The sequence below is a fragment of the Carlito syrichta genome, unplaced genomic scaffold (genome assembly GCF_000164805.1).
Source record: "Carlito syrichta isolate Samal-C Ts95f unplaced genomic scaffold, Tarsius_syrichta-2.0.1 Scaffold135894, whole genome shotgun sequence".
Lineage (NCBI taxonomy): Eukaryota > Metazoa > Chordata > Mammalia > Primates > Tarsiidae > Carlito > Carlito syrichta.
The window spans coordinates 183,135-210,159 of NW_007079990.1; the positions used below are offsets into that span (position 1 = coordinate 183,135).

A 27,025-nucleotide genomic window follows, 5' to 3' on the forward strand; every position below is an offset into this window, starting at 1 on the left:
AGTTTCAGTTCTCTTTCTCAGAAGAAATGATTGAGAAAATACACGCCATGATGAACACGTTCTGTGAGGACAGTCCCGACAGTGACAGAGGAACTGGTGGGTTTGAAGGCCACGCTATCGTCCAGTCTGCCCTTGTCTTGCTCGGGGACACCACGGGCCTTCTGACTCACAGGTGCTTCAGCAGCGAGATGGCGGAAGCAGCGACCGGCAGGTAGGACCAGGTACTGTTCTTAGTCTCCACGTGTGTTCATGAAGGCATTTGATGCTCACAGCCCTGAAAGGGAGATATTACTACTAAGATAGTGTTGCTATTTTACACACAGGGTAACTGAGGCAGGGAAAGGGGCATCCCAAGAGGCCCAAGGTCACACAGCTAGTAGGTGATAGGGCAGAGTCCCCAGCCAAGTGGCCTCTTGAGCCCGTGCTCTTTCGTTGGGATGGTGAAGCGATGGGTGGGGCGGGGCTTCATGTGCGTCCCTGTAGGCGGCACTGCAAGCTCTAGAAACGATGGACCCCGAGCTGTGGCTCAGGGTGGAGGACAGCTGTCTAAGTTCAGCGATTGACACAAGAGGAAGAGGAGGAGAGACCTGGACCCAGACCCACACAGAGGGAGGAGACCACGTGAAGATACAGACGTAGAAGGAGGTCGCATGGAGACAGAGGCAGAGACTGGAAGGATGCACATACAAGCCAAGGAGCACAGGCATTCCGGCCACACCAGGAGCTGGACAGAGACCTGGGACAGACCTACCCCTCAAGCCTCCAGGGCGAACAGCCCTGCCCTCATCTGGATTTGGGCCTCTGGCCTCCAGGACCGGGAGAGGATGCATTGCAGTCGTAAGTCACTCAACTTGTGGTACCGTGTTTCAGCCGCCACAGGACACATGTACCTGCGCCCTCCCCAAACTCCCAGCACGAGCCCTGACTCCGGCTCAGCGTTGCACTGCCTCCTTGCCCCAAGTCTACTAGGGACCAATTTCCCCCAGGAAACCTCTCTCCTACTTCCTAGCAGAAGTCCTTGGAAAGAGAGTAGCAGACACAGCTTCCTGCTGCTTTGGGGGAGCAGGCCTCCCTCCATGATGTGCCAGCTGCCCTGCCAGGGACCTGGCTGGTCGCGAGGGACTCACACCCTGTCCCACGAAGGCACTCTGCACTCATCTGGTGTTTTCTGTTATGTGTCCTTTGCCTGTTTTAGAAGTATGGACTCTGCTGGTGGGAGGGAACTCTGAAGTCACTTTTCTCCTGTCTTGGCAGTTTCCTGCCAAGTCAGAAAGGGAAAGGGAAATCCCATGAAGCCAGCCAAGCGCAGTCTTGGCGCTGCTGCCTTGGTGGGTGGGTCACTGGGAAGTCTCGGGCCACAGAACTGCTTTCCTGACTCGGGTGGGGGCGGGGCCTGGAGCCTGTGAGTTGGCTTTGGGCTAACCAGGAAGTCTGCGATTGGAACCGATGTGCGCTGCAGATGAAAATGTGAGATGGTGCAGTTGCTGTGGAAAACAGTCTGGTGGTTTCTTAAAAGGTGGATCAGCGTCACCACAGGACCCAGCAACCCCACAGCTGGGGGCACAACCATGGAAATCGAAGATGGGGTCTCCGAGAAATATTTGCACGCGTATGTTCACAGCCGCATTTTCCACAGTAGCTGTGGAAGCAGCCCGGTGTCCACTGATGGACGAGCGGGTAATTCGAATGTGGTCCATCCAGACGATGGAATGTGATTCAACCTTAACGAGGAAGGATACTGATGCACACTCCAGCATGGCTGACCGTGGCGGACACTGTGCTCCGTGAAACGAGCCAGCCACAAAAGGACAAATACTGGAGGCCTCCACTTCTGCGAGGCCCCTAGAGCGGTGCCATCCATAGTGACAGGCAGTAGAGGTTGGGTGCTGGGGCCTGGGGGAGGGGAGTGGGGATGGGGTTCCCGCGGGGAGGATGAGTGAGCTCTGTGGAAGGAACGTGGCGACAGCTGCGTGACACTGAATGTGCCTCTGCCCCAGACTATGTGGCTTCACATGGCAAATGTGCTACATTTAGGTGATGTGGATGCCAACACAAAAGAGGGAGGGGGAGTGTGTGTGTGTGTGTGTGTGTGTGTGTGTGTGTGTGTTTGTGTGTGTGTGTTTGGGCTGAGGTGCTTGCGCTGAACTGTCATATTGCTGAGGGCCTCCACTCCACTCTCATCTAAGGACACTGGCCTGGACAGTCACCATGGGCCCTTGCAGGTCGAGACAGCCGGCGATGCCTGTGGCTAGGGCGCCTTGGCCCCAGGCGGGTCAGCTGTTCCCTCTGTGGACCTGGCCGGGCTGCACGCCTGGTGTCTCCAGCTCTGTGGGTGACATGAAGACACCTCCATTTTGTTCCGTACGAGAATCCACCACATAATAAATCACACATTACCCAGACCAGGATATAGGAGCCTTTCATTTTTTTTATACACAGAAATTTGGGTCTATTCTTTAAGTTAGGAAATTCAACTACAGACTTTAAAGTAGTATGCATCTGTGGTCTTCCTTATGAAGATATTTTTGTTCATCTTTTATAACAGGCAGATAAAAATGTAAAACATATTTATTAACTGAACACAGTTGACCAAGCCATTCCAGATAATATAATGCTTGAGAAAGAGGGGCTTCCCGATGACACAGGTCCCTCCATCTGAAGACTGTACAGAAGCCAGAGCACAGATTTGCGTCCACGACGCCCCTTTTGGGAACCCCACGCCCCAGCACAAAGGCAGCCTAGGGACTAAACGATCAACATTACAGTAGGCAACTTTATACAGCAGCAGTGAGGGTTGTTTGGAATATACAGTGGCCGTGGGTTCTACCACTGTGTCTACGACAAAGTGCAAACGGCCCATGAGTGTGACATCACACGGCTCTTTCTCCACGATTTCCACGTCTCAGGTTTTATTTCTCGTTTAAGAACACAAAGACCCTCAGCGAGCTGAGTTGCCCTTTTTGTGGTTGTTGAAACGAGGACATCAGGGAACAGTTTACAAATGGGTAACATTCTCAATGTGCCCTTTGGAAAAAGGGATGGCTTTAAATTACCTGTAGCTGGCATTTTTCAGTGGGATTTTCTGTTCGAAGCACAATTCTTTTGCCCGAGATTTGACTGCTCCTGCTCAGTGGTGACATGGCGTTCACGCTCACGGTGGCGGCGGAGCGTGCTTCCGTCTGGCCTGGTGCGGGAGCCCGGTGCGGGTGCCAGGCAGGTGAGACAGTCCCGCTGCTGCGTCAATACAGGGGGCTCAGCTCCTGAGAGGGCCAGTCCACGCCTGTGGTTTCCCTTCTGATCTTGAGCCCCTCAGTCCCCAACTGCCTCTTTAGTGGTGAGCCCCAGGCCCAAGGGTCAGGCCTGCGTAGGGAGCTGCGGTTGGGACCTCCACCACGCCCCTGTGACATGTGACACCTGTGAGTCCAGAAGGTAAAGAAAGCTCATGGGCAAAGTGCTACCCACTCCACCAGTGTCGCTGTGGGTGTCCATGCTTGAAATCTGGGAGACCAATGCTCTCTCCTCTGCCTTCTCTGCGCTTCCCTTCCAAGTTATCGCTCACTCAGGGGAAACTGAGGCTTGGCACACTGGGTGCCCACACTGCCAGGAGAGGATCCCCTCAGGACCTGGAGAAAGAGCCATGGGTGTGTGATGCGAGCGCCCGCGACACAATGCCATTGACCGAGGGGCGATGCCTCTGCATGTGCTGCCCCCGTGTGGCGAGAAGTGGCAGCAGACACCAATCCATGCCTTCGTGGGTTAAGCTTGTCCTCTGGACAAGGCCGTGGTGGGAAGAGTGCTTGGGCGGTGGCGTCTCCTATGCCATGGCGGACACTGAGGGGTCTAGCGAGGACTTGGCATTTGCCAAAGCAAAAAGCAGGAGTCCAGCCTGGGTGCCGAGGGGGACAGGGTCAGAGCCGCGGCCACGTTCCTGCCGTCGTCGTCTCCCACAGCTCCCCTGGGGTTAAATGATCCCTCTTCCTCCGGCGGTTCCTTCTGGACTCTCGACCCTCTCCCCGCCCTGGGCCTGTGCCCTGCGACGTGGAACTTGCACCTTGCACGGGGCACTTCTTGAAGTTGTGGGTGTGGCCAGGATGGAGGACTTGGAATTGGACTTGAAACCAAAGGAAACTGAAAACCTCACTCCCCTTCCACCTTACAGGAGGGGGTCATTCTCATGACGACTTTGGCATTTTCCTTTTAGATAGAACCTTCCATGGAAAGGGCTTTCTCTCTATAGGCAGGGGTCAAAAGTGCAAATGGTCCAACAGGGCTGGGCAGAGGGTGGGATGGAGTGAGGGATGGGGGGATTTGGGACAAAAAAAGATCTTAACCAAAAAAATATTCTTGCAGTCTCGTTCCCTGAAAGAAGACTTGCTCCATTCAAGAATGAGATTTCCAAATGGGAGCGCCTGGTGAGAGGAATGGAGATGCCACGCCCACATGTAGTTCCTTGCTCTTGGGAGACGAGTCTTGTCATCCGTGTGTCTACTCTGGGGATGGCCTGCTTAGCGGACACAGGTACATCTGCAGGCAGCTCCCTCGAGTGGCCTCGAAGGGGAGTAGTGTCCTTCACGGCCCTGCAGAGTGCTCGCCTTTTTTGTACGAACACATCGATCTGATTGTTGTCAATAAACGCAGACCAGCCCCGTACCCACCGCACGTGGGATTTGTAGTGTTCGATAAAAAAGAAGCGTCGGTAGAAAAAAGGTGGGGAGCACAGCCCTTCTCACTCTCTCCTTCCTCCCCTTCGGGTAGAGACTCTCCCCCTTCTCCTCTGGCTCCCCTCTTCCTCCTCCTCCTCCCTCCTCCCCCTCCCCCACCTCCTCGGTCCCAGATGAGGAGCCTGGGGCGGGCTGCGCCCTTATCGAATGGATTCGGCTTCTTGCAGCCACCCCAGTCACTCCCCTCTTCCGCGGGTGTGCAGGTCCCCTCTGTGTGTGCGTGCGTGTGTGCATGGGACTGCGTGTGAGTCCGAGTGTGCGTGTGCGTGTGCGTGTGCCAAGACAAGTTCTGGTTAGAGGGACGTCTCCACGCTGTGGAGCGGGCTCCCGGGACCAGAAGAAAACGCTGAAGAGGTAGCTGACTTGGTGACATGCGTGGTCAGGTAGATGCCGCTGTCTATGGCATTGTTGTTTTGATTGGGGGATGGGGGCGGGGGAGCCCGCAGGCGCTCCTCGTTCTCATCCACGTCCGTGTCATCGATGAGCGGGATGTTGTGGGTGTAGTCATTGATCAGAAACTCGGGCGTTGCCATGAAGTTATGGATGGAGGTCTTGGACTCTGGTTTCTCCAGGCCTTCATAGAGCGAGCTACGGAATGCTTTCACCACCCGGATCTGGAGCAGGAGGTGGGGGACAGGGCCCAAGGTAGGAGCAGGGAGGGAAGGAGGGGAGGAAGGAGGGAAGGAAGGGAGGGAAGGAGGGAGAGAGAGAGGGAAGGAGGAAGGAGAGAGACAGTCAATGGCCGGCTGGTGCTGGCGCATTCCACCCACGGCAATGGCTGGGGTCATCGCATGATAATGTCCATCCCTTGGGAGGGCGGCTGCAGAATGGGGCAGCTCTGCTTGGCTTTGGGAAGGGTTTTCAGGTCTGGGCCTTGGTCCTGTCAATGGATCCACATGCAGGAAAAATGGCAACGGCTTTCTCTAGGCTGACCTGGGCAGACGTTCTGGAGCTCAGGAGATGCAATTTGGCAGGAAAGAAAGGTGACCCAAGAAGGGGAGAAGGCTGGGGAATGGCCTCTCCACTTGGCCTTACCAGAAGGCCCCAGGTCCCTTCTGGTAAGAGCAAGGATCAGCCCATGGGCATTGCTGGCCTTCCTCCCATGGGTCTCCCTCCAGGGACTTCACCCTGTCCCCCAGCTTCCAGGACCTGCCATGCCCAGACCTGTCTGGCCATCAGTCTTCCTGCTGCTAAGTCCAGCAGCCACTCTTGCATCTTCACCTTATTTGATGCCTCTGGGGTATCTGCTGAGCTGACCTCCCCTCTTTCTGGAGACTTCTCGTGGCTCCCTGACATTGCCTCTGGCTGGCCCTCTTCCACTTCGCTGGCTGCTCCAGCCCTGACTCCACCACGGCTTCCTCTTCTGCCCCTGGGAGCTCTAGAGCTCTGGCCTGGCCCAGTCCCTCCTCCTTTCTGTCCACACTTCCTGCCCTGGTCACGGCACTGGGGCCCAGGAACTGTGGTCCAGGCTCCTCCTCAGAGCTCCAGGCCCAAGAGCCTGCCAGGCCCCCACCTGGAGGCATTGGAGACAGAAAATGGCCACACTTCTACTCAGGTACCCTTGTGGTCTCCTTGCAGTCCCCCTCTATGTCCTCTGTCCCATTGCAGCTAGATGCATCTGCTCCTCTGGCCCCTATCACCCATGTACCCTTCTCTTCCACCTTCCTCTTCCAGCTGGACATTTGGAACTAGCCTCTCTGCCATACTCTCTGAAGCTGTTCCCTGGCCATCCCCACTCACATTGGCAAACCTCAGACTGTTCAACTCCCCACAGGGAAAAGCTCCCCACCGCACCCCAGACTCCCTCACCACTGTAGCCCTCTCCTCAGCCAAGTTCATGGCCCCCTCTGAAGCCCCCTGCACCCCATGCAGGGCCCCACTTCAAGAAGAAGCCCACCCCTGCTAACTTCCCCACCTTTGCTTACACGCGTACTCGAGTCTCATGGGTTCTACAAGCCACAGAGCAGCCACCTCTCTCTACTTCCTCCCTGGCCCCCAGCCTGGGTTCCCTCCTGCTTCTAGAAGCCAGGAGTCAATGAATAGCCCTCTAATGGACCTTGTACCAGCCAGCATCAGCACAGTTGCCAAAGCCAGCTGGCCCTGTACTCTCAAGGTAAAACCAGCCCGACCACCCTCCCCGGAGGGGACAGTGGAAAGATCCCTGGCCTGCAGGACACCAGGGTCCACCTGGCACTGGCTGACCTCTCTGCATGTGAATGGGTAGATACATGATGAATTCTAAAGTCATTTCCAGGACCAAGGTTCTAGGACTTGGTTTTCTTGGTTTAGACAAGGAGTCAGCAAGCTATGGCCTGAGGGCTTAACCAGGCCTCTGCCCGTTTGTGTTGGTTAAGTTTGGCACACAGCCAGGCCCGCTTGTCTACCCGTTGGCTGTCTAGACCCTGGGGCGAGTGACTCAGCCAATCCAAGCACAGTGCTCAGGTCAGTTTAAATGGGGCAGGTCTCAGAGTCTTTCCACAGAATTGTGTTTCCTAGCAGCCGATGCGAAATCCAGTAGAACTTTCTGGCCTTGGGGGCTGCCTGTGCTGGATTGCGGATGGTTTGCTACGCTCACTCGGGCCTTCCTGCCTGGACTACAATCTCAAATAGGGTAACACGGCAGTGGAGGCTCATTCGACATTTTTAATGAGAAGAAACAGAATTCGCTTTTCGTAGCTAGCGCAGATGTGGCTGGGGCATCACTACTCCAGCTGCAACACCCCCTACTCCAGCCGGTGGCTGTGCCCGCCAAGTCACAAAAGAGACACATGTGTGCAGGGACTGCCAGGAGGCAAGGCCCCATGTGACTTTGGCTGCGTCCACAAAGGGCAACTGGGCTGGGCCAACCCTCCTTCCAGGCTCTTCTGCCACTACAGCTGTTTGCTGCTCACCGCCAGAGCCCGGTGCAGGGCGTGGCAGGGCCGCCCCTGCGACATCCCGCCGTTGGGGTTGCTAGGCCCGGCTGGCACCATCAGGGTCTCTACAGCTGACGGCGAGTCAGCTTCTCTCCAGGTTCTAATTTCCTCGCTTTCTGGTCCTGGGCCATAAGGAATGTTTTGGGGTCGTCTTATCGTGGAGTGTTTTCAGCCCAACATGGAAGGGTAAAGTCAATTCCTGGGGTAAAGTCAATTCCTGGCTGCGTGGAAAGCAGCAAATGTGTCTGAGAGAGGTTCAGTGCGGAGGACCGAGCTCCGACTCCGTTCTCAAGAGCATCCCCATGGCCTGGCTGAGCGGAGCCAGCGCCTGCCTGAGCACCGGGCTCGCCCTGGTCTCTCCTTTTCAGGCGCCTGCACTGCTCCCAGCCTGGGCCAGCCTCCCACCTCTACTCTCCCAAGGGGACTGCCAAAGCTGCCACGCTGTCTACAGACCATCAGACCACGCCCTTCTCCTCGACTACCACACTTGGGCACCAGCTGCCTCTTGGGGACTTCCCTGCAGATGCCTAGGGACCTCCAAATTGCAGGAGACCTGAGGATAACTCTTCTTACTGCCCTGGCCCGACCCTACCTCTGCCTGTCTTCCTATCCCAGGACAGGGCTCTGGCCGAATCATGTGGTCCCCTCACCCCTTGTGCAGACATCAATGTGTCCTGTGGGCCCTGCCCTAACTCTGAAACGTGTCCTCCCCGGATCCCCTCCCCACTTCCACTACTGTGCTGCGTGCTGCCAGGGCTCCTCGAGGCCTCTGGGGAGCCATCCCCTGCAGGCAGAGACCTTGTCTGCCCTGTCCCTCCACTTTGGGTCTCTGCGGTCCCTGCACCATCCCTTTCTCCGGGTGGACGTTCCAAGATCTCTCTGGTCGCCGAGTCAGGCCGTGACAACGAGTGCCCCACCTGGCCCCAAAAGCCCTAGTAGTGAGGGAACTGGACTGGGTCCTGACTGTGTGTGGAAATTCACCTACCCACATCCCTCAAAAGCCCACTTCATTGGAGGATAACTTAGAAAGAAACGAGACACAAGCCCGCTCCAGGAAAGAGGTGCCCTAGAATCACAGCCCAGGCATCTGGGAAGACTGAGGAGGAGCCAGTTAGCCCGGGGACTCTCCAATGGCTTCCTACCTCTTCCGAGTGAGGTATGTCCCCTATCTCCTGGACCCTCCTGTCATCCCCCCTCTGCCACACTTCTCTGCTCCCTGGCGCATCTGATGCCCTGAGAGGGTTGAGGATATTTCATTTCCTCCCATGCCCAGCTGTCCCCACCAGGTTCACGTGGCTCCTCCCTAGCCACTTGGTGGGCCCCTCCTCTTCCTTGTCCTCTAGTGCCCGAGGGCCCCTCTCCCCGGTCTAGGTGCTCCCCAGGGCCTGTGGCCCTCCAGTCTGTCTATCAGCCAACGAGTCTCCATCTCCAGCTTCAGAGCTGATGGCTAAGCTGTGTCTAAGCCTGACAGGCTTCAACCCCCAAGCCCCAGCCCTGGCCAGCCCCGCTCCCCTTCAATGCCACCTGGAACCTGCCACTTCACCCCCAGCCCTCCATGCAGGGCCTCCTCCTTAGGCCTCCTGCTGCCGACCCTGCCCTTATCGCCTCTTCTTAGTAGGGCAGCCCAAGCAGTCCTTTCAAATAAATAGGAACCAAAGGGTGTCATGGCCTCCAGTGTGCAAGCCCTCCACTAGCGTGTCCCTTTACCTCCTCCAGCCCTAGCACATTCCCACCCCAGGGCCTTTGCACTAACTGTTCCCTCTGCTGAGAAGACTCTTCTTCAGTGAGCCCGCCCTCCCCCGGCTCTCCCAGCACCCCTGCATGTGCTTCTGCTTTATTTTCTCCCTTCAAGTGTCCCACATGTTCTAGTGTTCTCTCCTTAGGTGCCTTCCACTGGATCGTAAGCCCCTGGGGACAGGGGCTTGTCTGGCTGGCTCAGTGGATGGGGCGGAATGTCAGGGCCCACGCGACCTGGTGCCTGTCTCCTGTGATGGCTCCAGCCCTCCCCACGGCTCTCCACCCCGTCTCTGCTCGCCGGCTAGCTGGAGCTGCTTGGGAGACCCTCAAGTCCCTGGACATGACGCCTGTCCTTCCTCTTCCCAGTCTGCTCTCCCGAAGAATGGCCCGTGGCTGGCCTTCCTCCTTGCCCTGACTCAGCCTGAGCACTCATCCTCAGAGGCTGTCCTGTCCAGGCCGCCGCTCGTCTGCTTTCTTTCCCCTGAGCCTTGGGCTGCCCGCACTTGCTCCCTCCTCTGTTCGGTGTTGGCTGCCCAGAGAAGACGCACTTGGCGCCACGGGCTCAGCCCGGGCTCTGATCTGCACGCTGGACAGCTCGGAGCCTTACGCGGGGCGGGTGACACTGCAGACCGACAAGGCCCAGCCCTGGCCACGCTGAGCCAAAGCGGGAGGGATGCGGTGTGAGACTGGCGCGTGCGAGGCTACTGCTGGCTGGGTGGAGGGTGCCCGCTCAAGGTGGCAGTGCAGGGCGGGGCGGGGTGGGGTGGACAAGGAATGCAGAAGCAGGGAGACAAGCGAAGGCCTGGGACACCCACCCACCCGGCCGAGACGAACGGGAGAAGAGGGAAGGAAAAGAAGAAAGAATCAAAGCAGAGACTCCCGAGCCACGATGACAAGAGTAACAGCAGAAGCTGGGCCTGGCGCCTCCCTGGCTCCTCTTTCTCCCTCCGTAGGCCACCACCCTGGGGGGCCAGCAGTCCCGGGGGCTCCAGCCCGCTGCTCAGTCTCAACCGCTAAGTCTCACGGAACTTCGATTCTTCTGGCCTTCCCCGCCTGTCCGCTAGTCCAGAACCTTCCTTGGGAGGCCAGGGCCTGTCAGTTCCCCTGGCATCTGCGCTTACGCCCCCTGTAGGCATGAGGGTGAAGCACAACTCGGACGTGACACAGCAAGGTGTCATCAAGAGCCTATGGCGATTTGATCCATCCATCACCTGGGGCAAGGAGAAGCCAAGTTCAGAAAGCCTGTGTGTGGGAAGATCAAGGGGAGGGATCGAGTAAGACACGGCTGTGTGTGTGTTGCCAAGCCGAAACTGCTGACAGCTAGCAAGTTTCGTGAAAATCGCTTCCCGCCTTGTATGCACACTCCTGTGCCCAGGACCGTGTGAGCCTGGACTCATGCTGACATCGACGACTGAGCTGAACTGACCTGGGCACCGTGAGTCCCAGGCCTTTCAGGTGCTCAGACTAAAGGGGACGTGTGAGGAAGCCCCACCTGAGCCCTTGTCTCTCCCGCTGGCAGAGTCTAGCTGCAGGGCCTTGAAGAAGTACCTTGCACTCTCCGGCCCTGGCTCCCGGCCTTGGAGTCAGCACTTGAAGTGCCTGCTGGGTGGGGCTCAGACCCAGGGCTCTGGGGTGTGCTCTAGGCTGTGTTCGGGTGTGTGCTTTAGGAATCGCTTGGAGGGCCATCCGCCATGGTAGGACCCAGGGCTCCAGGACGTCTTGGGGCAGGGCAGGGTTCAGCGGAGGGCTGAACCTGTTTCTAGTGTAAAAGCAGCATGCATACTGTCAAGCATCTGAGGAAAAATGTCAATACGCTATTCCCAGAAGCCGAAGTAGGGAGATTTGGCTTGAAGCAAATGAACTTCCTAAGAATGGAGCAAACTCCAGAAATCAATGCTGCTTTTGCTTTGCCAAGTTCCTCCTACTACAGGGCTGTGAGTGTGTGGTGAACTTATCTCCCTGGGTTCTGGAAAGGTTTTCATGTTGCAAACGCCAGTTCAAGTAAAGCAACCGCTCTGATCTGTTTCCAGCATGGTTAATCAGAACCAAATAGCTCCAGGGGACCCTCCGTGGCCATATTGGTCCAAACTCACAACATCCCCCCTCCCCCCCTTTGCCGTGCTGGGTAAGGAACCATCTCATGAACTACTGCCACAGTCAACATTTGACACAGACCCAGTGTCACTGAAAGAAGGACAGAGTTTGGATGCGTGGCTGGGGAGGTGCTGGGGTGTGTCTGTGTGTCCCAATGGGAAACAGACACAAAAGGACTCTGAAGAGGCTTCCATGGGCTCTCGCAACGATTGTGCACCCTCCTTTCCCCACCTGGAGGTGACGGCAGTGCCCTGGGCTTGCTGCTCATAGTAAGCCCGAGCGACTGGACTGTCCCATCTCTGGACACACCTAGACACTGATATTCAACAAGAAGAGTGATGCTGGGCTTTCTGTAACCTCAGCTTGTGAGTCTGTGGTTGGGGCCGGAAGGATCGTCAACAAATGGCTATGATGGGGGCAGCCATCGGGGGGGCAAGAGAGGAGAAACGGCTCTGAGCGTGGAGGCCGTCTTGGGCGGTGGAGGCCATCCTGGAGCTGGGAGCAAGGAGGTCATGGTCAGTACAGTTTAATGGTTCTGGCAGAGGAGGGAGGGGGTCAATGCTGGGACCCCCCGAGTCCAGAAGCAGCGCAGGCATGTGTGCACGTGCAGCGTGGAAGGCTAGGGAGAGGGTGGGCTCAGACGGGGGCGAACGGAATTTCCCCGCATCTCTACAGCCTCCTGGTCACCCTCTGGCTACTTCCCGCCCTGAGGGCAGCAGCCAGTGGGGATCCCTGTCGACCCTTGGCCCTTCTCCCTGAAGAGCCTGAGGCCCTTAGTGGGAATGACTTTGAACAGGAGGTCACTCCAGTGCCCCTAAAACTGCAGGCATGGAGCCCTGAGAGGCCCCCAACTCCTGGTGGGCTGAAAGGCAGACTGGCTTGGAGAGGAGAGAGGCTAGAATATTCCTCATGAACAAAGGCGTGGGTTTTCCTTAGGAGACCTGGTGACTTAAGGTCCCTCTGGGCCTAGTTGGGGCGGCCTGTGAGCACCACATCTCTTGTCTAGGGGAGCTCCGCTGTGGCCTTCACCCTGCCTTCCTTCAGAGAAGCTCCCGTCCACCAGAAAGTTCCGACGAGAGGGTGGGGCTGGCCCTGGGGGCATCCGCCTTCCCCTAATTTATATGATGAGGGTGCTGGGTTCGGCGATTTCTTGGGGTCCTTGAAGCTTGGAGTGGGGGTTGGGTTCTGAGTTCTAAACCAATCTGCTGCAGGAGGTGGTTTGGGTTGGCGGCTTCTGGAAGCAGGCGTGTTCCCCACGGCGTTGCCAGGTCCCCCAGCCAGCATCTTCCTCCACAGTGGAGTCCTTTCTGGGGTACCGCTGTCCCACTGAGGTGAGCCTTTTAGCCTTTTAGGCCTTCGTTGGTCAGGACAGCAGAGCTCCTGTGACTTCACGCCAGCACCCTCCGGAAGGACCTGCCACCCGCCTTCCTCCTTTTGGTCAGCTGCTGCTTGGGGATGGTTCATGAACAGCGGGAGGGTGGCGTCTCTCCCACTGTACTTACCGGGCACTGCCGGGCTCCAGAGATGGGGAGGAGGGGGACAGATGGCCGCGCATGGAAGGAAGGAAGGAAGTGCTAGGGGCTGAGGAAGACAGGAGAGAGAGGCCGCCCCCAGGGAGGAAGTGGGAGGACGCCAGAGAGAGAAGAGACAGCGGGCCTCCGGGGCCAGCAGAGGCAGGCGAGGAGAGGCTGAAGAGGCCAGGCTGGCCCTGGGGCGGGACAAGGCTTGAGGGCCGTGTGGCTGCCTTTCCCTGAACTCAACAGAAGGGCAGATGGACAGACAGACATACAGGAAGCACAGAGAGAGATGGCAAAGAACATATGGAGGAAGCCAAAGGGGAGGGAGGGACAGGGTGGGTCTGTGTGCACCCCCGGGGGCACAGTCGTGACACTCTTGCCCCTCGGCTCCCAGGATGGAAGGCGCTGTGCCCGCAGGAGTCCTGGCCTGGATGTGCCCGGGGACCGTGCATCGTCTCTCTCTGGGTGGTGAGGCTCCTTTGGGCCCCGGGCAGTGCTGGTCAATGTTTGTGCCCCAGGGGGGTGGCTCGGGGGGGTGGGCGTGTATCCAAGCTGCAGATGTGTGCAGCTGTAGCTTGGAGAAGGTGTCTCTCTGCGTGTGTGTGTGTGTGTGTGTGTGTACATGTGTACGTGCATGCCCATGTGGGTCGCCCAGCAGGGATGGGGCAGCCCTCATCCTTTCCTTAAAGGGCAGAGTGGCCCGAAATGACAGCTCAAACAAGAGGAGGGGTGCCCCTTACTGGTACCTCTCACCAGTTCCTAAAAAAAAAACCAAAACCAAACAAACAAAAGAAAACAAAAAGGAAAAGAAAAGCAAAGCAAAGCAATCAAGCTGGAAGAGTCTGTGATGGGAAAAAGGCAGGCGCAGTTAAGGACTCCCACACAGGGGAGTGGCGTGGCGTGTTCGCAGAGGGGGGAGCTGCGGGCTCACTGGAAGGAAAGGAAAGAGGTAGCGTGTAACCATCCCCGCGAGGGCTCTGGGCTCACACTCGAAGGGTTACTGTTTGGCTTTTTAAATCTCTGGCATCTGTTACAGAAAGCAGGCAGCCCTGGGCGGTGGGAGAGGGCCGTGCGGTCCTTGCATCCTCTTCCCCTGGGGGAGCCTTGGCGGCTTCAGTGGGGTAGTGGCCTTTCCTTTGTTTTTGAAAAGATGTGGACAGTCATGGAAATTTTGACCTCCTTAGGCTGGCCCTCTTTAAAACGTGACCAACATGGTGGGGATTTTTCATTGAAATGTATCAAAGGGAATCGATTTCTCCCAGCTTCTCAGAGGAAGGAGAGAGAGTGCAGACCGGATCGGGTTAAGACCTTCCAATCCTCAGGCCTGTTTGGAAAGAGCAAAGGCGCTTCAGGGACAAAAGGAAACATTGTACTCCCCACACGTCTGGCCCCCGAGTTCTAGTCCTTGGGACACCTCTAACAGCTGGTGGTGGCTCGGGGCGAGGGCCTACGGCACCACCCGCGCAGGAGTGATCGGCCACCACTGAGTCCACCTGAGGACAGGTGATGGTGGCATCCTTTGGAAACCACCTCAAAGAAAATGCTGGAAGCTGCCACTTGAGTCCCGGAGGAGGCGGGCTGGATTCTTCTGCTGCAAATGATGCCAGAAAGGCACTGACCTCCCCTCCTGCCCAGGGACGGCCCTGAGCCCACGTGTCCCCCTCACGCGGCACCACAGAACACCGAGCAAGGCCCCAGCCCGACACCAGACACCACCAGAAGCGGCCCAAGTTCATGAAGAACCACCGGCAAAGGCAGACAAGTTCAAGAAAAGAAAACCAATGGCAGAGGAGCACTGAACACAAACCAAAAAACCAAACAAGCAAAGGACGAAAGGCCCGGAAGTGCCGTGGGTTGAATACATTTCATAAGAGAATATGGCTTTGGAGAGACACACCGTCTGGGCGGGAAGGACTGGACAGGGCAGTAAAGAAAGAACGGAAAAGCCACGGTGAGCGGAAATGCAAGACTGGAAAAGAGAGAAGGCAGAGTTGGGGAGGCCTTTTCTTCCCCAGAGATGCCATTTATGAGAGAAAAGGGAAGTCAAGACTCACTCCCAGCAGCACTGGCGGGATTGGCAGCAGAGAGAATTACGTGAGTAGGGGTAGAAAGATTGGTTACGTCATGGAGCTGGCTGAGGACCGAAGACCGCCGGCGCACGGCACCCTGAAATGAACCGCTTCTCTTGAAGGTACTCACTACCTCCATCTGTGGGAGAGAAAATGAGATAAAGTTTGGCTTGCACTGTTGTCCGGGGGACTGCAGGGGGGCAGGGCTGGGTGAGGACAGGGGCCACACTGGGCACATATCGTGACAGCAAAGCCCATCGGGTCAGCCCTGCTGGCTGGGAGCTGGCGATGCTTTTGCCAGGGCCCTGACCGAGGCCGGCCTCGTGCCATCCACCAGGAGAGGGTTTGCTGAGCAAATGATTCGAGGTCACGGGATTGGGAGGGAAGGGGTTCACGAGTCAGGGGCACAACGCAAACACTTCAGAGTCATTTGCATTCACGATATGCTCATGGCAAGCCACTCGTCAGGAAGTACCTGTGTCTGGCAATACTTTGTTATCCTACTTCGTAGCTTTCAACCTTTTTTGACGCCCCAACACACCTGAGGGATATGACATGCTCCCATTAGAAACACGGCCCCCCGGGGGTGTGGGGGACAGGGACCCTGCCCTGGCTTGTTGGGAATCATCCAAGTAACTGTGTGGGGGACACCCCCTTGAAACCTCGGCAGAGGAACGGGCTTAGAAGGCAGAGGAGGGGGCTTTCCCACAGACCCACAGGCGTAGAGGAGAGGCAGGGCAGAGAGGCTAGAAGGACTGGGAACAAAGATGGTTTCTGCTTTGTCTCCACTCTCAGCTTCCTCGAAGTTGAAAGGAAACTGGGTCTGCGGAAACCAAGGCCCACCCAGTGTCTCTGGTGTTCCTGATCCTGCCCTTGGCTGGCACGGGACTTCTGGCCATCCCGCTGGAGATACCTACAGGTCACCGGACGGTGTGAACAGCAAAGCCAGTATGCATTTCTGGAGCCCAAAGCTATGTGCTCCAGGACAAGAAAAGGTGCCCTCGCCCCACTCCAAGGCCTGCAGTGGCTATGTGGTGGCCACCAGGTTCGGCCTGGCATCTGACGTGAGCCAGGGCTTCTCGGAAGAAGGCAGCTTGAATGTTCAGACTCCCCCCCGCACCCACCAAAATGAGGATGTGCACCATTTCAGCCCTTGGACACATTTCAGAAAGACTCCTCCTTCTCGACCTGCCAGCCCCCTGGTGCCCAGCATACTCTGCTCGCTCGCTTGTGAGAAGGGGAAACTTGAGGCCACCGACTGCAGCCGTGAGGTATGCATACCGGGCACACACGATGGGTTGGCACCACGTTGCACCGCGTGTATCAGTGCATGGAGGGAGGACGGTTAATGTGTTAGAGTCGTGGTATCTTGGGGGGGGTGTCTCCTCTCTAGATTTCTATGACTCTCGAAAGAGGTCTCTCTCAAGAGAGAACTCTTAGGGCAGCAAAAGTGATAAGGGATGGGAAGTTGCCTTTCCTGCCTTGGATTTGTGCTGGCCTCTCCTGGAACAGACCGTGTCCCAAAGGGATGGCCACATCAGTGAAAATACCACAATCGCCATCACCCCATGCCCGGGAGCCCCACCGCTGGGCCAGCAGCGAGGCCTAGTCACTGATGAACTTCCCTTTGATTTTTGATAGAATGCAAAAAAGACAGACCGAGTCATGAGCACTTCAAAAAGCTATATGTTCTGGGTTGGAAGGACTCTTTTATTCTGGGATGACGCCCCGCCTGTCTGGTGTGTTGGTATGTTACTACGGAGTGATGGTCGCAAAATGCCTCCACTTAGCCACGCGGAGCTGTGTGCTGGCCTCCAAAAGCCAGGGAGCAGCTTTGTGGTTCACAGAACCTAGCAATCTGGGGCCGGCTGTCTCGAAAAGGTTTTCTGGGCCTGGGGCATTCATACAGGCTCATGGCCTCTCCCAGGCGCTAGTTAAACAGTTGAGAAGCATGGTGAATTCCATGTGACAAATCAAAATGACAGGCCACGGGGGTCGAGGGGAAAGGAGTGTGCCCTGGGGCCAGGCATAGGAGACAAGGTCCTGGCCAACCTCACTCTCCCTGTGTGACACTGGACAAGCCCCTTCTCCTCATGGGTAAAGCAGCTGACCAGCCCATGTCTATGTGAGCACTGGCAACTGGAACAGCCCGGAACTCTAAGACTGCAACTGATGGGACCCACTTCTACTCGCCAGGCTGGAGGGTGGGCCCGAGAGCCCACAGGCACACAGAAGACACGAGACACACACGTGGCCAGGGTACCACTGACAGCTCAGATGGGGCGGGGCTGCTATTTCAGCTGCTAGGAAAACCAGCACCGTCTTAGGCTGCAGGGACAGAAGGGTAGTGGGCCGCCAAGTAGCAAGGTCCCACGGTGCCACCCACCTTCCCTGCTGGCTCGGGCAGCTCTTGGCTCTGCAGCAGAACAGGAGGAGAGCAGACAAGAGCCCGTCTTGGGGGAAGCTGGGGGCTCATAGGCACAGTCGCACAGAAGGCACAGTTGAGTCAGGCACTGACACACAGGGCCTGCTTCTGACATTTCATGTGCTTTTAGTTTAGCACAGAAGTGTTTGTTGCAGGGAGCAAGCAGAAACTACCTGTGCCATGCCCCTGGTCTGTCCCAGGCACTTGGGGGAGGAGACGCAGACCCTTTCTTCTCTGAGGCTCTCTGGGTCCAGCTGGGCCGGGGCCAAGGTAACATTGCTCAGAATCCAGGCCTAAGACCCCCTGCCCTGGCCACGCTGCATTAGGTGCTGGGACGCCAGCCCAGCCCCCTGGTCCTCAGCGGAAGTAGCCCCTCGGGTCCCCGGGGAGCTTCTTTGATGCCACCTCACTCAGCGCTGTAGGATTCTGGCCTTTGAGGAGGGCTCAGGGATGCTCCAGGTCTGGAAAGTTCCCCAGGGCATCCAATATACCCAGACTTCAGTGGCCTGGGCTGGGAGCACAGATTGCCCATGGTGGCCTCTGAGTGGGCTTTTGCAGCATGAGGAGGGGCCCCGAGGGGATGCAGTGGGAGCTGCAGAGACACAGTCACACGGGCAGGCAGAGGGCAGGTTTGGAAAACCAGCCAGGGGTGCAGGAGTGCAGGGCGTATGGGACCAAGAGGCAGGGGCTTGAAGGCCATGGTCAGGGCAATGGAGAGGGTATGCAGGTCCCTGTGCAGAGGCTAGCACTGGAGAGACCAAGCTGAGCCAAGGCAAGCAGGTAGGCCAGGGCCTGGGGCAGGGTGCGGGTATCCCAGGCTGGACATGTTGAGACCACTGGTGGAAACACAAGTCCAATGCATAAGGACAGCTGTGGGCAAGTGGCATGGATGATTCTTTGGGTAAACCCTTGGTGAAGTGTGACAGACACCATGGAGGGGTGTGGCCTCAGGTCCTGTCCCAGGAAGCTGCCTCAACAGCCTCCTGCGGGGATCAGCCAGGGGACTCTGCCTTCACTGGCCCTGGTGGCTTAGGTGGGCCTGGGCTGCACAGCCAGGAGCAGGGTGGTGCCCTTTACTCTGGCAGGACCCCAGGGAAGAGAAGCAATTGGTACCATGTTAGGGGCATGGGGACTAGGGTTCCTTGACAGAGAATGGCAGGGCAAGGAGTGATGGGTGTCCCCTAAGGAGGGACAAGCCTTGCAGGGAGAGGAGTGTGTGAGGAGTGCCGTACCAAGTGGCCATCTGGAGGCTTCCAGGGGAGGGGTGGGCTGTGAAGGAGAAGCTGTGGGAGGGGCTGCAGCAGAAGAGGGGCTGGGCTGCAGGTGAGTCCCCCATGGGCTGTCCCTTCCTCCCAACTGGGGTTTTCAGCATGCAAAAGCCACAGCATGACAGAACCAGGGCTGAGCAGGAAGTGGGGGCACCAGGCGAGGACAGGCGTGACAGACACAGAAGGGATGGCAAGTCTCCAGGAAGGGTGGTCAGGAAGTGGCATCTGGGCAGTGCTGCCAGGCAGGCAGGAGCGATGCAGGGACTGCCTAGGCCCCGGGGCTGGAAGGGGGCTTTGTAGACCTTGGTGAGAATCACTTCTGGGGAGTGGTATGCAGAGGTCAGGCCATAGAGGGGTTGCAAGAGAATTCCAGGGAGGGATAAGGATAGACAGTGAGTCTGGAACATTCTAGCAAGAGGGTTGGCCGGGAAGAGATGAGGGCAGAGAGCAGGGCGAGCTCTGACTTCATAAGAACTGTAGCTGATGGCCTCGGCCTTGACTAGCCCTGATGTTTGGAGATTTGGATGAACAGAAAGTACCAACTCAGTGACCAGAGTCCACTTCCCAAATGAAGCCTTTCCGTGACATTTACATGTAATTCTGTGAACAGTGAGCTTGCCACAGGCTACTTGAAATGGGCATCTCTTCCCAAGGATGTCACTTGCCTCAGACCTGGGGCAGTTCCCGCCAAGTAGAGCGAGGCCCAGCAGTTATGGGGACAACACCGGTCGGTGCCCCTGAGAGATGGCCACTAGTCGCCAGCACACACCTATAGCTGGCCCGGCACCCACTCCAGGGGGCTTCTGGGCTCTGAGGGAGGTGTTGGGGAGAGGCGATCTCAGTGCCACAGCCACTGGCAGGCACGCCTGGGCACGGCAAAGCGGACACTGGCGACTGCTCGTGTGATCTTGGCAGAAGACCACAGGGCTTCCTGCTGGTGAAGGCCTCCCATGGCCTGCTCTGCCCGGACTGGTGTGTTTGCTTTCCACCCTCTCGAGGCGGAAGGGCCAGAGGAGCCGAGTGGAGCAGCGGCTTACCTGCGTCTGGATCCGGTTGAGGCCCCGGAACCAGAGGATCTGGCCCCGGCGAAGCTCCCGCTCTGCGTGGTCGATCTCCTCCTCTCCCTCGGCCAGCTCCTCATCCGTCATCTCATCCTTCCCAGGCCCATGCCCTGCTTCCTTCAGGCACTTGAGCTGGCTGGTGGGGATGGTGGCGATGACCTGGGGGTACCGCAGCCGAGAGACAGCAAGCAGAGGTGGCTGTGAGAGCAGGCTTGCGGGTGAGGAAGGACCCAGACACCCCAGGTTCTTCTCACTGGTCCGTGCCCACCCCCAGGCATCATACACTGCTGTTTCCTCAACTCCTTGTCCCTGCGGGCAGACTGGGGGGACACGCTTCCTGGCTCCCTCTGCCTGGCACCAAGTTCTGCTCTCCGGAGGGAGACGCCAACCTCCTTCCTCTGAAGAGTGTTGTTTTCATGTTTAAGCAAAGAGTGCAGAGTGAGAGCTGCCCCTGGAGAGCTCTGGCCATAGTGTTTGGGGAGGTGTGGGGTGCTAAGAAGCACTGCCTGAGGGCTGAGTGGTCTCCACAGGTCTGGAGGGGATCGCTAAGACCTTAGAATATCCTGCTTGAGGGGGGTGTTGTTTCCCAGGGTCCTTGGGACACTAACAGTGTGATTTATGACATCCCAGGTCCCGGGGTATCAGAAGGACCTCTGGAGGGCTGGAAATTCAGGCCAGCCACGTAAGCGCAGCCTGCCTGTGACCCACCCCTCAGAAAAGCCCTGGACACCAAGGCGTGGGTGAGCTTCCCTGGTTGATAGCACTCCATGCATGGTGTCTTAATGCCTTCACAGGGAGGGGACACCTGGAAGCTACCCTGGTCTCCCCTGGAGAGGGCATCTCCTGGGAGAAGATGGCCTAAGAAGGGCCCGTGCATTGGGAGCTAGGGAGAGGTGACAAGAAGGGTGACAGCTGGAACTGGCGAGAGAAGGAGGAGCCTGGCGGGTGAAGAGAGGGCATGGCTTTGTGTGTCGCAGGCCACTGGGAGGTGGGGGGGACAGTCTAGAAGGATGCAGGATAAGCCACAGAAAGGGGTACTGGGCATCTACAGTTCTAGAACAAGATGTCCCATCTGTCTTGTGCATCTGAGCAAATGTCTTCATCACGTGTGCCCATGAAGGTCTTGGGGCCTATTCACAGAGGTTCCCTTCTATTAGATTTGCTCACTCAAACATGTTTTAGTTTTAGTTTAGTTGCAGGCTGGTGCCATGCTCCTGGGGAAGCCCGGGAGAGCCTGTGGCCTGGGCACTTGAAGGTCAAGAAGCGGGGCTGACACCACCCAGACGGTGGTTAGAGTCCAGGTTGCGAGAAGTGAAGGGACTCCGTGGAGTGCAGGGTCTGAGTGTGACTCACTGTGAGGGAGGTGCAGTGGTGGAGGGAAACGGCAGAATTCTGAAAACAAGATGGAGGAACTGGGTGGGCCGTCCCTGCGGACATGACCCTGGGGGCCAGCAAGAGGGCTGCGTTTGCAGCAGCTTCATGGCCCCTGCAGCCAGCTTGGGGGATGCCAGTAGATTCAGAAACAAAAGCAAGAACGCTAGGGACTGAATGATGCCCCCCTCCCTGCCCCTTCATGTGTTGAAGCCCTAACCCTCAGCATGGCTGTATTTGGCAAGGAAGTGATCAAGGTTAAATGAGGCAATCAAGGTGGGGTCCTGAAGAGAGCTTGCTCCCCTCTTTGCCTTGTGAGGACACAGTGAGGAGATGGCCGTCTACAAGCCAGGAAGGAACCCGCTCCAGGAACTGGCCCTGCTGGCTCCCTGATCTTGGATGTCCAGCCTCTAGAATTGTGAGAAAATAAATGTCTGTTGTTTAAGCCTCCCAGCCTATGGTATTTAGTTATGACAGCCCACATAGACTTAGACACAGACAAAAGTAGGTCCTGGACTTGGCTTCCTATGCCAGGATTCTAGAAATCCAGAGAAATACTTTCAGAGGCCTCTTGTGCACCCCTGGTCTCTGTGCTCTGCCTGGCTCCAGCCACCCAGGATGTTTGTTCCTGATGCAATTGTTGGGTCCTATAGACTCCCCCCGGGCATGGCTTTGGCTGCAGTCCACAGGGCTTGTTGCCACTTTCCACAAGGTCAAAGGGTTTCACAGTTTCTCTCATGACCTTCTTTCTGCCCCACAGATTATTTTGCAGGGTGCTAATTTCCAACATGTGAGGATTTCCCAAAGCACCCTAGCTGAAGGGGTGATTTTTGGCACTATCATGGAAAGGGGAGTGGTGGGTGGCTTGCCCGGGCCCCGCAACGTTCTGGTCATGGTCACGACACTGTCACTTGGGGCTTTGCTCCTGGGCCATGATGCATCACAGACTTTCCTGGGCACACGCTCTGAGGCTCAGGAGAAGAGGTGGTCAGCAGGGAGCAGACTGGAAGAAGGGGTGGGGCTGAGAAAGCTGACCAGGCAGACACTCACCTGTCCCCAGACCAGCTCCCCAACACCAACAAACAGGCACCAGAGCCACTGTTCTGTGGACAGGGGGGAGCAGCTGAAGGGCTTGCCGCCGAACTGGACGATGACAATCTGCGGAAGGACGGGGAGAGAGATGGGTCCAGCAGCAGCTCCCAAGGTTGTCCTGTCCTCCAGGCCGGCCCAGTCCCTAGAAGGCCCGGCCACACTGGTCCGAGTCAGAAGGGCTGTTGATTCCCCCAGACAGAAGGGCACCTCCCTGGGAGAGGGTCTGGCCCTCCTTTTGGGGGGCTCTTCCCCTATCTTTCTCCCCCAGCAAGTACCCGACGGAGGCTTCACAGACTGGCCGCCCACCAGGCCAAGGTGCCATGAGGTGTAGCTCCTCTCGGTGCCCGGAACCTGCTGATTCAGTCTCCGGGCTGAACATGTTTCCATATTCCGCAGACCAGATGTGTTAACACTGCCCTGCATGCAAATGCTGGACACGTCTTGCTCTGGGAGACCCAGAACCTGCCAGAGTCACCCTGCCTTCTTGGCCTCTTGCCTCCAATTCCCAGGGCCAAATTTTTCAGACGCAAACCAACCGATCCAGAATCCACACTCACCACCTTCTCTATGAAGCTCTAACACTTCAGGCTACTGTACCCCACCCTCATCACCCAGGCCAGGCACCAGACCTCCAGGGAGCACCCCTGTGCCCCAGAGGCAGCCACAGTGATTGTTCTGCCTCACCCATTTCTTCCCCAGGAAACTACAGTAAAGGCTTTGCCCCAGATCACCTCCCCCGCCACCTCCTAATTGGTGTGGCCCCCATGGCGTGGCATCCTCTTTTCTTGGGGTCTCTGAGTAACAAACTGGGACAGTCGTCTCCTGATCCACTGGCCTTACTACACCTCACATTTCCTATGAACACACTCTATCTAGAGCGCTCAGTCCCTCCCAGAAGCTGCGCTGACCAGCCTGGCCATGGCACTGTGGCGGAGCTGAGCGTGTCGGCACTGAGCCCAGAGAGCATCTCCAACCGAAACTTCTGAAGTCATGGCAGCCTCACACCAAGGAATTAAGTGCTGGAGATGGGAATGGCAGACCTGGAGGGAGCCAGGGAGAGCTCCTTCCTGCATCTGTGAGAAGAGTTAGTTCTGATGAACGCACACCAGACCCTTCTGGAAGCCAGCAGGCTAACTCAGGGCAAAGCCAGCCACGTTTGCAAGATGGAGAAGGCCCGCTCTGAAATGCAGAGGGGTATGGGGTAATAGGAAAGTCAGGAGGGACAGCACTGGTTCCGTGAGTGGAGACAGGGAGACCAGACCTTAGCTTTCTAAGGGGGCCTTCCTTTGGCAGGGGGCTAGAGGCCAGGCGTGGAGTCGCCATTCCTACCTGAATCCCAAAGGTGCCCAGGACGATGGTGCAGAAGATGGGGTTGCTGAAGATGCCGTCGAAGACGTTCCTCTCGCCGTGGATCTTGCGCGCATTGATCTCGTTGAACAGCTGCATCATCACGAAGGTGTTGAAGATGATGGTATAGTGCTCCGATGGCGGGGAGTGCAGGGGTGCGTTCCTCCCGCTGTCAATGTCGAAGAGCAGCTCCCCTGGAAGGTGGGGATGGGCATGAGGGGCAGATGCCCTGCACAGGAAACAGTCCCTGCCCCTGTCACCCAAGAAGCGCCTGGCCGGGGCCATGCCCCTCAGGAGCAAGACAACACTGTGTGGCTCTCGAGATGAGTCTCCGTCCCAGAGGGCAACAAATCTGAGCTCACAGCCAAAGCCACGCCCATCGGACCCGTGGCTCAGCCAGAGTCCTGAGACCCGCCAGGCAAGTGGCTGGGCCCAGAGGGCTGGCGCTCAACCCCTACGGGAAGGAATGAACGAGGAATAAAGGGTGTTCCTTTGAAACCATTTTTATTTATTTATTTATTTTTAATTGTAATATTTTGTTTTAGAGACAAGGTCTTGCTCTGTTGCCCAGGCTGGAGTGCAGTGGCGCCATCATAGCTCACTGCAGCCTTCGACTTCTGAGCTCAAGCAATCCTCCTGCGCCAGCCTCCCCAGTAGCTGGTACTACACATGTGCACTAGCACGTTCAGCTAACTTTTTGTAGAGATGAGGTCTCCTTTGTTGCTCAGAATGGTCTTGAACTCCTGGCCCCAAGCGATTCTCCCTCCTTGGCCTCCCAAAGTGCTGGAATTACAGGTGTGAGCCACCGTGCCCAGCCAGGAAGGTATGTTCTCAGCGCTGGTTTTCCTCAGACCCTTTCCTCCTCTGCCTCTTTCTCTCCTGGTCCTCCTCCTCCCACAGCATCCAGCACCCCGGTCACAGTCGCTGGAGAAATAGTCATGGGGTAACTGGTGCCGCTCTGTTCCCAGGGTTGCCGTGGCCACTCTGGGTCTGGGCAGAGGAGGAGACATTTTGCCTACTCTACAGAGCAGTGGACAAGATGTCAAGACATGAACCATTTCTCAGATGCTCAGGGGCCTTGCGGGGAGAGAGGCTGAGAAGGAGTGAGGGGCTCCTGGCGTCTGGGGGGCAACACGGTGAGTGCCGAGGGTGTGGAGTGGGCGGGCTGGGAGCAGCACGCCACACTCGTCTGCTCCTTCCCCTGTTCACCATCCAGTCAAGAACAGCTGTGTCCCACCCTGGACTGGGCCTGGGGACACAGACAGAGGTTCAGCAGGCAGGGTCCGAGCCCACCTACCCACAAAGAGCAGGGTGAAGATGATGGTGAGCTGGTACACGGCGTGGCCCAGAATGTTCTTCATCATGGTGCGTGAGATAAGTGGCTTGTCTCGGCCGTACGGCTTCCGCAGCAGCAGCGACTCGGTGGGCGGCTCCGTTGCCAGCGCCAGCGAGGCGAACGTGTCCATGATCAAGTTCACCCACAACATCTGCACAGCTTTGAGAGGAGAGTCCTGCGGAGAGGAGGCAGTCACCCTTCCATGGGCCACCACCTGGAAGGGCCTGGGGCCGGACACCCAGCAGCTCCTGGGGAGAAACTCGGCATGGGCTCGAGGTCACCAATCGCACCCCCGTAAGAATGGACATCTCCATCCCTGTGTTGTGTTTAGCTAGCAGAGGTTGTTTCTGGGCTTTCCAGTGCCCACTTCCCTTCTCTCACCTGGTGCCAGTGATCTAGAAGGTGGGAGCCAACCCCTTCGCAGGAAGTGGAAAAACTCCAGGCCACAAAACAGCCCAGCGATGGGTTCTGCCTCTGGGATGACAGACTGGGGCTGCTCTCCTTGTCCCCTACACTCAAGGGGCAGGAGGAGGCAGAGACTCTGAACTGGACCTCCTTTCTCCTCTCCTGAGTTGCTGGGAAAAACATCAGCCTCACAGAAGCCAGACACACAAGGCCATGTATTGTATGGTTCCATTCATAGGAAACTTCCAGAACCGACAGACCCATAGAGAAAGAAAGCAGGTGAGTGGTTGCCAGGAGTTGGGGGAGTAGAGAGTGATGGCTCATGGGGACGGTTGCACGACATTGTGAGTGTACTAAAACCCGCTGCATTATATACTCTGAAAATGGTTCTTATGGTAACATTCACGCTATGTGAATTTTATCTCAATTTTTAAAAGTTTTGAAAGGACCAAGTTGGTCAGCAAGTCATTTAACTACCTGTCGCAACAAACTTGACCTTTGCTCGTGGGGGACAAAACATTCTGGATACTCACCAGGGGGAAGAATGGGATTCTTGTGAAAGAGTTCCCATGTGACCCAGAGGTTCCATGCTAGGTCTAGACCCAGGAAAACTGAATACGTATGTCCACACGGAGGCTCGTACACGGGTGTCCGTAGTGGCACTAATCACAATGGCCAAGAAGTGGAAATGACCCAACATCCACCAGCTGCTGAATGGACGAACTAATGTGACCCACCCATATACCGCAGCATTCTGCGGCCACACAAAAAGTGAATCCTGACCGATGCCACATTGTGCATGAACCCTGCAAACATCTTTCAAACACAAAAGATCACACAGGGTGTGATTCCATTGGTATGGCATGTCCAGAACAGGTCAATTCACAGAGACACGAAGCACATTGGTGGGTGCCAGGGGCTGGGGGAGGAGCCATGGGAAGGGACTGCTGATGGGGACAGGGTTTCCTTTGGGACTGATGAGAATGTTCTGGAACTACATGGAGGTGATGGGTCCACAACATTGTAAATATACTGAGAAGACACCTCCCCCCCCCACTGAATTGTGTACTCGAAAATGGTGACCTCTTGGTACATAAATTTGCTCTCAATAAAAGGAAGACACAGCAATGAAGAAACCTCCTCCATATGCCCTGGCCCTGACACCTGCACTCCTCAACCTGAGCCACTGCCCTCGGGCACCAGCTGCCTCCTTCAGACCCCAGGGATCATGGGAGGGAGAGCCACAAGCAGACCTTGCCCGGAATGGCAGCCCGCGGTGCCCACCTGAGTAATACAGGCGCCTGTGAAGGCCACGATCACGGCCACCACGTTGACCGTCAGCTGGAACTGCAGGAACTTGGAGATGCTGTCATAGACGTTACGGCCCCACATGACTGCCTTGACGATGCTGGTGAAGTTGTCATCAGTCAGGATGATGTCAGAGGCCTCCTTGGCCACGTCAGTTCCTGCAATGCCCTGGGGGGGGGGTGACAGGCACACACAGAGTGTCCATGGGGTGCTTTCCTCAGACTCCCTGGACCATTCAGCCCTACTTGGACTGGCTTCCTGCCCTTCCCTTCCAAATACCCCCACCCCCAGTGGAAAACAGCAATCCTTTTTTTTTTTTTGAATTGGAGTCTCACTCTGTTGCCCAGACTGGAGTGCAG

At 57.0% G+C, this 27,025-nt stretch overlaps 1 protein-coding gene across 6 annotated transcripts in view; it reads right to left on the minus strand.

Moving 5' to 3' along the window:
- Positions 1–4,760: 4,760 nt before the first annotated feature.
- ATP2B3 (ATPase plasma membrane Ca2+ transporting 3) overlaps positions 4,761–27,025 on the minus strand; it is a 43,336-nt gene continuing 21,071 nt past the window's right edge. The window contains exons 15-21 of one of the 6 annotated variants that reach the window (XM_008049648.2): positions 26,643–26,834; positions 24,915–25,128; positions 23,600–23,811; positions 22,229–22,336; positions 19,784–19,966; positions 15,039–15,192; positions 4,761–5,335 (exon numbers count right to left, since the gene is read on the minus strand). In XM_008049648.2, the coding sequence (XP_008047839.1) occupies positions 5,310–5,335; positions 15,039–15,192; positions 19,784–19,966; positions 22,229–22,336; positions 23,600–23,811; positions 24,915–25,128; positions 26,643–26,834 (1,089 nt within the window). In that variant the 3' untranslated portion in view covers positions 4,761–5,309. The remainder of the gene's footprint in view (positions 5,336–15,038; positions 15,193–19,783; positions 19,967–22,228; positions 22,337–23,599; positions 23,812–24,914; positions 25,129–26,642; positions 26,835–27,025) is intronic. The other 5 variants (XM_021708362.1, XM_008049645.1, XM_008049649.1 and 2 more) reach the window with 5 other exon arrangements.